The sequence below is a fragment of the Phaseolus vulgaris genome, chromosome 6 (genome assembly GCF_000499845.2).
Source record: "Phaseolus vulgaris cultivar G19833 chromosome 6, P. vulgaris v2.0, whole genome shotgun sequence".
Classification (NCBI taxonomy): domain Eukaryota; kingdom Viridiplantae; phylum Streptophyta; class Magnoliopsida; order Fabales; family Fabaceae; genus Phaseolus; species Phaseolus vulgaris.
In genome coordinates, this window is record NC_023754.2 from 29,984,330 (window position 1) to 29,995,139 (window position 10,810).

The 10,810-nt window shown below is 35.4% G+C and overlaps 1 protein-coding gene across 1 annotated transcript; it reads right to left on the reverse strand.

Moving 5' to 3' along the window:
* Positions 1 to 9,201: 9,201 nt before the first annotated feature.
* LOC137832775 (F-box/kelch-repeat protein At3g06240-like) lies at positions 9,202 to 10,486 on the reverse strand. The gene has a single exon (XM_068641115.1). It carries the CDS (start codon positions 10,014 to 10,016, stop codon positions 9,375 to 9,377), a length of 642 nt encoding a protein of 213 aa, XP_068497216.1. The 5' UTR covers positions 10,017 to 10,486; the 3' UTR covers positions 9,202 to 9,374.
* Between the last annotated feature and the right edge of the window lie 324 nt (positions 10,487 to 10,810).

Genomic DNA, 10,810 nt, shown 5'->3' on the forward strand with positions numbered 1-10,810 from the left:
AAATTATAGTATTATGTAATAAAATCAGTAGAATTAAAAATCAGTGTGTATTAATGTAATTTGGGATATATGTCTTAAGATCAAATAACGAGGTTATTAATTGTCATTTTATACGACTTTTTAAACGAGAATCCTAGATGTTTTGGTTAATTTTCATTGTAAAATATTACTCTGTTAAAAATAATTGTTGATTTTTTAAAAATTTAATTCTTATTCATTTCGTTATGATCATAATTTGGATCTATACTTTAAAACGATATGGGTTCGAACAGTACTACTTCTTTTATAAATAAATAATAATAAGAAAATTTTAAAATAATTACATAATAAAAGTAATTTTGTTACATTGATTTATAAATTCATCAAATTAATAATGATTGGTGTCTGTTATCATGTAAAAGCTACTTAAATTAATGATACGATGGAGTATTATAAATATTCAAATTACATATCCAATTTGAAAAATATAATTAAAAGAAAGAATATTTAAGGAATAAATTATATATGCATAACTCCGATAGAATTTAAATAATTTTTTTTTACTAAACCTACAAACATGGATAATTATTTTGAAAAAATGATTAGTTATTAAAAATTAAGTTGAATTACTCTTTAGTGTCATATTTATTGTAATAAATATATATGAATTACTCGTTAACACGGTTCAATCACAAGAAAGAAGAAATCTGAATAATTAATTTATCGGCGGTAGTCATTTGTTCTTTCCATTCAATAAAAGTGAATAGAGTGTTTTTTTTGAATGTTAAGAGTAGAACATTTTAGATTAGATAAAGAACAAATTTGAATATTCAAAATAATTTGAAAAACAGTTTATTTGAGAATAGAAGTATTTAAATGAGGGAAAAGAAAAAGAAATTTAATGCAAAAGGTAGCTATATGCACTATGGATCACAAAAGAAGACATGAGTGGAACTAGAATTCCAAAGATGAATATTGGTGTTTGTTTATGTAAATACATCTTTCTCTCTTACTTTATTGAGACACTTTTTAAAAGGCAAAATCGTACAAAACACCAGTCTTCAAAATCGACAATACTTATTATCCCAACTATGCTATATCTCGAACTTAAGTTCAAAATAAAACGATGAAGCAATGTTTTAAACTGAAACAATCATGACATTCTATCATTATTATTAAATTAATTGCGTACAATATCATACAATAACGTACAATAATTGTAAGACCCGGAGGTTAATGAATAGACCTCGGCTCGATCAACCTTAACATTTTTGCGAATGACAATTGGGTCGTCATGGGTGATGACGTGCATGAAGATTTGTACCATCTTGTAATCGTCAACAAGGATGAACCCGAATCCAACGTGCATAACGGTTGGAGTGGGAACCTCTGTCTGATTTGATGGGTGGCGGAGTTAAGGATGTAAATGGCGGTGTTGTTGCAGAGGCAGAGGAAGTCGTTGCAGAAGTTGAAGATCTTGGAGTCAGGAAAAGCAATGTGGGAGAGATGGGATTGGTCGATGAGGTTGTTGTGGGGTCCGACAAGGTAGACGGAGAAGAAGAGAGGTGGCGGTTGGAGGAGAAGAGCAGCGTTGCGGGTAGAGTGTTGTAGCTGCTGTTTGATGAAGAAATGGTTTATTTGTAAGAGATTTAACCACTCTTTCAATATGCATTTGAATCGCATTAGGAATTTCACCGGAACTCTCTTCAAGATGTTGATCACAACGTCCAATGACAGAACCTCCTTCTCTCTTCTCCTCTTCTATTTTCATTCTTCTCCTTTTCCAATACAAACCAATTTTCTCACTACCATTCCTTTTCTGTCACACAGTACACTTTATCTCTCCAAATTATAAACTAATCATGAAGAGAGAAGGAACGTTTGCTCGAGGGTTTCCGTGAATCGTGCAACAAGAAAACTGAACCCTGGATTTTAGGTTTGTAAATCAAAATTGTTTTAGGGTTCATGAATCAAAACCGCTTCTCTGTTTTCTGTTTCGCAAAAACGCACTCTGTTTTTGTTTTGCAATATACACAGTTTTACAACAATCCCCCACATATTGCAAAAGATAAAGAGAAAAGGAAAATAAATTTTTGGGTTCATCTAAGATGTAATGCATCAGATCTGGTATAGCAAGCTATATGAACCAGTCTTAGATTGATGAACGTAACACATAGTGTAGTTGGTATAGCGAGCTATATGAACCAAGACACTTAGTATGTGTTAGAGGTTTATCAGTCACAATACACCCCCACATTACTTGTTGTTATCGCTGTGTTGCGCTACTAGGCCAAGCGCGTGCCCGGTATTCATGAGTGCTATAGAGATCTTGCCAAGATCTCATGCAAGCGGCCCCACTTGACACTCATATAGGTGATTTCATCAAGTGTATGCTGCAAATTATATACCACCCATAAGGGATATGAAAATCATTAAAACTTTGTAAATCGTTAAAACTCTTTTACCTCTGAATTTTAACCACAAAGTTTATCCTCTCGATAATGCAGTATCTAGCACTTTCACACACACCATAGGAATGGACAAAATTGATTTAAAATCAATATTAGTGCTAGCAGAACTAACAAGTGACTTGTTTTTACCCATATGAACCTTATTCATGGGATCTCCAATCACAAAGGTTGGGTTTCCATCACTTGTTTGTTTGCAAGTGGCTTAAGTCTCATTTCCCTCGATGTTTCTAAAATCATTTTTCTCCCTAGGGGTTTTGTCAGAGGATCTGCCAGATTCTGTTCTGACTTGACATAGTCAATAGAAATCGTTCCACTCTTTAACAGCTGTTTCACCAAATTGTGTCTTAATTGTATATGTCTATTCTTTCCATTATAGCTTTTATTTTTAGCTATAGCTATTGCCGATTGGCAATCACAATGCATTGATACAGATGGGGTTGGTTTCATTCCTAAAGGAATGTTTGCTAAGAAATTTTTCAACCACTCAGCTTCACTACCAGCCATTTCTAGAGCAACAAATTCAGATTCCATTGTTGATCTTGCAATAATAGTTTGTCTGGCTGATCTCCATGTAACTGCACCACCCCCAAGTGTAAATACATAACCACTAGTGGATTTTGTCTCATCTGAATCAGAAATCCAGTTAGCATCACTGTACCCTTCTAGCACAGCGGGAAATCCACTATATTCAATGGCATAATCCATTGTACCTCTCAAGTATTTCATGAGTCTCGCAAGTGCTTCCCAATGATCCTGACTAGGACATTGAGTGTATCTACTCAATCTACCTACTGCATAAGCAATATCTGGTCTAGAAAAGCTCATTAAATGCAATAAGCTCCCAATTATCTGGGCATACTGAGTTTGAGAAATAGATTCTCCTCTGTTCTTTTTTAATTTAGAGTTAGCATCATAAAGGGTACTCACTAACTTAAAGTCATAGTAACCAAACTTCTTTAGAAGTTTCTCAGTGTATTTTTCTTGGGATAGTAGTATACTATCTCCCTTCCTTATGATTTTAACTCCTAGAATCACACTTGCTTCACCCATGTCTTTCATCTCAAACTTAGATCCAAGAAACAATTTTGTTTTAAAAACTATATCATTGCATGTACCAAATATTAGCATGTCATCCACATACAAACATGTAATGACATATTCACCATTTTCAGATCTAGAATACACACATTTATCAGCATCATTGGTAGAAAAACCTTCACAAAGTAAAACATTATCAAGTTTTTCATGCCATTGTTTTGGTGCTTGTTTCAAACCATACAAAGATTTTAAAAGTTTGCATACTTTTTCCTTTTGACCTGGAACTACACATCCTTCAGGTTGAGTCATATAAATTTCCTCTTCTAATTCACCATTCAGAAAAGCTGTTTTAACATCCATTTGGTGAATTACTAACTTATGGATAGATGCTAAGGCTAGCAATACACGAATAGAGGAAATCCTAGTAACAGGTGCAAAAGTATCAAAGTAATCTATGTTATGTTTTTGAGTAAACCCTTTAGCAACTAATTTTGCCTTATATTTCTCTATGGATCCATCAGGATGGTACTTCTTCTTAAAGATCCACTTACAACCAATGGGTTTTGCTCCTTTAGGCAGATCTACTAAGGTCCACGTATTATTTTTCTTTATTGAATCAAGCTCAATTTTAATGGCCTTATCCCAATGTTTAGCATCAGGAGCACTAGTAGCTTCTACAAAACTTATTAGATCATTCTCAACTAGATAAGTATAAAAGTCATCTCCAAAAGATGTTTCCTTTCTCTGTCTTTTACTTCTTCTAACATCCTCACTCAAGGTATCACTAACATTATCTATAGGTTGTTCAGATGTACCACTACTCTTTAGAGGAAAGATGTGTTCAAAGAACTCAGCGTTTTTTGTCTCTACTATAGTGTTGCGTTCAATTATATCACTATTAAGAACTAGAAACCTATAGGCAACACTATGTTCTGCATATCCTAAGAACATACAATCAGATATTTTAGAGCCTATTTTCCTTTTCTTAGGATCAGGTAACATCACTTTAGCTAAACTCCCCCACACTCTTAAGTATTTCAAATTAGGTTGATAACCTTTCCATAACTCATAGGGTGTTTTACCAGTTTTCCTATGTGGTATCCTATTTTGTAAAAAACACGCAGTAAGCAGAGATTCACCCCATAAATTATCAGGAGCATTAGAACTAATAAGCATGACATTCATCATTTCTTTAAGAGTCCTATTTTTCCTTTCAGCTACTCCATTAGACTCAGGTGAATATGGTGGGGTTACTTCATGAATAATACCTTCTTTTACACAATAGATATTAAATAAAACATATTCACCATCTCTATCTGATCTAATTCTCTTAATTTTCTTATTAATTTGATTTCCTACTTCCGCTTTATAAGTTAAAAATATGTCAAAAGCTTCATCCTTATGTTTAATTAAATACACTTTGGTGTATCTAGAAAAATCATCTATAAAGGTTACAAAATAATTTTGACCACCTCTAGATATGGTTTGTTTTAAATCAGTGATGAACATATATTTATTCACACTCACTAGCCTTATTCATAGATTATTGGACTATAATAATAAATAAATACATTGTTTTAATTAATATTCTTATAATTGGGTTTATTTGGGCCTTAACTATTATTATTGTTAATTTTGTCTTTTTAGAGTAAATTATCCAAAGGAAACATCTACCTTTGTGAATGGGCCAAATATGCAAAAGTCCAAGTTGCTTCTTGAACCAAAACAGAAAAAATATTCTGAGGAGAAGAAAGAAAAAACAAAAGCTACAAGATTCCAGAAACAGAATTGGAAGCAAATCTTCTGCAAAATAAAAAGAATTATGGAAAGTACAACTGTTTACAAAATCTAAACTGCAATATTTTCCCAAGATCTTTGGAGCAGAAAAGCCTATAAAAGGACACAAGCATCAAGGAGAAAAGAGGGAGCTTCATAGGGTTTTCTTAGTTTATTTTCTTCTTAGTAATTCTTTTGTTTTGCCTCCGCATGGTAGGCTAAAACCTTTTTGGTTGATTCCTTTGTAATTTCCCATTGAGTTTTGAGGTTTTGTTCAATAAAAGTTTCGATTTTTAATTCTCTATAACAGTTGTTTTTCTTGTCTAATCTTCTGGAAAACTAGTTTTTGTGAGAGGTTGTACTTGAACGCATGATTGAGAGTCTTCCTTATCTTAAACTTTGGTTTCTTAGTTAGTTCGCATTGTTCTAATTAATTTCTTGGGCGCATGATTCAAGGGAGAGGAGGTAAGCATTCCCATGGAGTATACGCATGGAACAAAGTGGGTATTGATTAAACCAGTAGACGCATGCTTTACTGGTGAGTTTCAGTTGAATCAGATCGGCGCATGTTCAATCTGGTTTAGCTCTATTGGAGGATTGAGAAAAGATTAATCTTTAGAGAACCTGTGAAGAATTCAATGGTGGAAGAACTTGGGATCAACCGCTTTTTATTTGTTATTTTAATTTTTTTTATATTTTCTGCACAACTATCTCAAACCCCCTTTTTATCTTTATTGTTATTGCTAACTTTTATTGTCTGCAGATAGATTTTAAACCCTGATCAACTGATTTTACTATTGGATTCGTTGGGAGACGACTTGGGGACATTTGTCCACAATTATACTATCATCTCTCTAGTGTTAGACAAGTCTACGCTAGAATCATATTAATTTGACAGCAAAACGACAGCTATCAATCAGCAAGGTCGGTATGAATTAAACCAAGAATTTCAGTTTGACGTTCTACAGAGTGACATGTTTTCTTCGTTATTTTAGATTCTACGCATACATCACATTTACTACTTTGTTTGTCATGCATGTTGATTAATCCTAGTCGTTGCAAATTTATAACATACGAAGAATTCACATGTCCTAATCTAGCATGCCATATATCATACGAGTCAACAATATAAGTAGAAGATTTAGATTCATTCATAATTTCATAAATGTTTAATACAAAAAGGCCTTGATCACAATACCCTTTCCCAAAAAAACATTGTTTTTTGTCATAACAATCTTGTCAGATTCAAATGACACTTTAACCCCAACTTTGCTTAATAATGCCACAGAGACCAAATTAACTCTAATTGATGGCACATGTAGCACATCATTCAAAGCTAGAGTTTTACCAGATGTGAGCTTCAGAAGAACTTTTCCTTTTCCTAAGACAGGAGTTGTCCTGGAGTCACCGAGATATACTTGTTCTTCTCCATCCCCCACACTTGTGTAGGAGGTGAACACATTTCTGTTTGCACAGATGTGTCTGGTAGCCCCAGAGTCTACCACCCATTTGCTCACATTTGTCACAAGGTTTACTTGTGAAACGACTGTCACAATAGTATCTTCCCCTTCGATTAGATTTGCCTTAGGAGGATAGTCGTTTTTAGCCCCATGTCTGCACTGAGGTGCATGATGGCTTGGCTTTCCACAGACAAAGCAATTACCTTTTTTCTTGAAAGTGGGGTTAGTTCCACTGGGATGAGAGAATTTGTTATTAGGTTTCTTTTTGTGATCAAATTTTTTCTCGTACCTTTTTGGAGCTGGTTTGTCTTCTATCACGTTTGCTTTGGCAGACAAAGCTTTGGCCTTTGCAGCAGCGCACTCCTTCCTGTTTGTGTCTTCGATGATGATGTGGGTGATCAAATCTGATAGAGACATCTGTTTCTGTCTGTGCTTCAGTTGTTGTTTGTAATCCGTCCAAGACTGCGGAAGCTTTTCAATCAAGAGTTCGGACACGAATTCATCTGACAATTTTATGCTTTCAGTTTTGATATCTTCAATCAGCTTGTGATATTCGTTTATTTGGATTTTGATGTCTTTGCCTTCGATCATCTCCCAATGGTAGTATTTTGCAATTACGAACCTTTGTCTGACGATGTCTTCGGCAGTATATTTGAGGATAAGAGAATCCCAAATATCTTTCGCATTCTTATAAGAAGCATAAACATCGAACAGATCGTTAGATAACACACTGAGTAAAGTGTGACGGCATACCTTATTCGCATGGATCCAGTCGTCAACTTGTTTCGCAGCCGTGGTTGAGTCGGGTTTGGCAGTTGTAAGTGCATGAGCAACTCCGTACATGTCCAATAGGGTGGACACGCGTTCTTGCCAACGTCGGAAGTTCTGACTGGTGAAGACTTCAATTTTGGAGACGTCCGAAAATGGTTTCGCAAAAATGGTTTGCGTTGCAGAAGCAACATTTGATGTTCCCGTAGCGGTGTTGTCGTTGTTGTTCGAATTTTCAGCCATAAGTCCTTACGATTGTAGTTAAATGGGCTTTAAAACGAAAAAAAATAGTTTCCCGAGGCGTGAGTAATCACTGTCCGTAAGGATTTATCCGCGGTGTATTCCACAAGTCCCCCAGGATACAACAGGAACTTCCCGGTAATTTCCAAGGATCAGAACTAACAAGTTTCTCTTTGAAAAAGTAATATCAAATAGAACCCAGAAATATTATAATATTAAAATAAAGAGGAGAGAGAAAGTGAAAAATGGAAATTGGGGAAAGGAAGAAGATGGTGATCGGAGGAAGAAGATGAAGAGGTGTGTGAGAGATATGCGATTTCTGAATGAGGGAAACCCTTGCTTATATATGGAAAATGGTCGCAGCCCAAACGGCCACAACCCACATTCCAGCAGTCATCTGCGACACTACTCCAGGTCTCGGCTACACAACCTCCCACGAAGAACGGATTCTTCGAAGGTCCGAGTCTCACGCTTTGCCCTTGCACAGATCGTGAGTGAAGAGAGAAGGAACGTTTGCTCGAGGGTTTCCGTGAATCGTGCAACAAGGAAACTGAACCCTGGATTTTATGTTTGTAAATCAAAACTGTTTTAGGGTTCATGAATCAAAACCGCTTCTCTGTTTTCTGTTTCGCAAAAACGCACTCTGTTTTTGTTTTGCAATATACACAGTTTTACAACAGTTAATAGAACCTCTTTACATGTATATATGATGATGGGTTGTGAAGTTAAATGGTGAAGAAAGTGCAGAAAAGGAAAGGGTAGAGAGAGAATTTGTTTGAATTGGAGAATGAGAAGAATGGAAGTGGGAAAGAGAGAAGGAGGTTCTACCATTATACGATACGATGAACGCTGAAGAGAGTTCCTATAAAATATCTAATATTATTCAAATGTATCTTTCCATCCATCTTCGCCCTCTCAACCCTACAACAAACCATGTGCTTGTGATTTGCTTCACCATTGACACTACACGGAAATGTGAATCTATATATTATATAATTATAAATTATATAAATTGACATTAAAATTTAAGTGTACAAGTATGTTCTAATTTTTTTAGTAGAAAGATGTTTCTCATGATTAATTTATAACTTATAACTTATTAATACTAAACACTTTTTCAATTTACTTTTAATATTCAAATTTTGCTCTTTATTTAATGTAACCTGTTCTATTCTTAACATTAAAAACACACACATTATTATTAGAATTTACTAAAAGTTATTAGAAATTGAACAATTAAAACTTATAGTGCACAATATCATATTTCATGAGTTAAAACTTATAATCATTCACTCAAAGCATATCCAATAGAAATTAGTTGTGGTTATTATCCTCTTTTTGTGTCGAAGTTGATATATGTAGGTCCTTCTTGGATTTCAGTTTTCATCTCAATGGATGGCTCAGAAATTGAATACCGAATGCATGAAAGAACCAAGGTGTACGGGGTCGAAGGAGGATTAATGCTGTCATCCATGAACGGGATTTCTTCTTAAATCAATCTACTCCCTTGTTTTTTATTTTAGAAAGAGGTGAATAAACATGAGGAACCATAGCAATGTTTCAAACTGGAATAAGACTTTCAATATAGGTGAAGGGCACATAACAAAACTCATCTCTATCAGGTTGCAGTTGCTTCAGTATCTTACTCACAGGATTGAAAAGACCAATAACAACCAATAACAGAATCCCCTCCATTCTCTACCTTCAACCGTTCCCGGCACACAATTTCATCTTTCCAAAGGCTTAAAGGATACACAAGGCCGGAAAATGGCCCCACACTGTACATCTTCACCCAACTCTCTCCACCACCATCACGTCTATCATCATCATAATCGCAATTAAAATCTTTCAACACCCACAAATCAAATGAACAAGACACGAAGTTCCTAGCAATGCAGTTGCAAAACATGGCCAGTTCATCGTTGCAAACCACAAGCTCGTAGTTGTTGAAGGTAGGAGAGGGCGAAGATGGCATCTGAGGACCAATCATCAGTGTAAACAATTCCCTTCCAATGTCAAATGAAACCACAAATTCATAATGGGTGGAACTGAAAGTCCTAGAGGCAAGCCAAAATATAGTTCCAGTGATGGCTACTGATCTAGAGACAAGACCCAAATTATGCAACTTGACGGCGTTAATTTCCCTCCACGAGCCGGAGGTTAACGAATATACCTCGGCTCGATCAACCTTAGGTTGTTTGAAGATGACGCACATGGAGATTCGCACGATCTTGTAATCATCGGTAAGGGAACTGAACCCGAATCCAACGTCGTGGAAGGGCATAACGGTTGGGGTGGGAACCGGTCTGATTTGATGGGTGGCGGGGTTGAGGATGGAGAGGACGGTGTTGTTGCGGAGGCAAAGGAGGCCGTTGCAGGAATCGAGGATCTTGACGTCGAGCAAAGCGATGTGGGAGAGATGAGATTGGTGGATGAGGTTGTTGTGGGGTCCGACGAGGCAGACGGAGAAGGAGATAGGTGGCGGTTGGCGGTGGATGCGTTGGAGTGTTGCAGCTGCTGTTTGATGAAGTAAGGGTTTGTTGGTAGATTTAACCACTCTTTAAATCGCATTAGTGATTTCACTGGAACTCTCTTCAAAATATTCATCACAATATCCAATGGCACAACCTCCTTCTCTCTCTTTCTCTCTTCCATTTCCATTTTCATTCTTCTCCTTTTTCTTTTTCTCCTTTTCCTTCCCCTCCTCCAATTCAAACCAATTTTCTCACTACCCATTCCTTTTCTATACTTTCTTCACCATGTAACTTCAAAACCCATCATGGTATATATAATAGGAGGTTTGGATAACCATCAGAGTATACTATGAATTTAGATATAAATATATATTATAAAAAATAAATTTATAATTAAATGATATAAAATATATTAAAATAATAATATTAGAGTTGTAACTTGATTTTATAAAAAAATATAGATTGTCACTCGACCATATATACAACATGTAAAATATTATAAATTATTATTTAGATAAGTTTATTATTTCTATGACATTTTATTTAAAAATGTTCTCGCCGATTTACAATCAATCAGAATTTAAATGAGTTTTTAGTGGTCTTC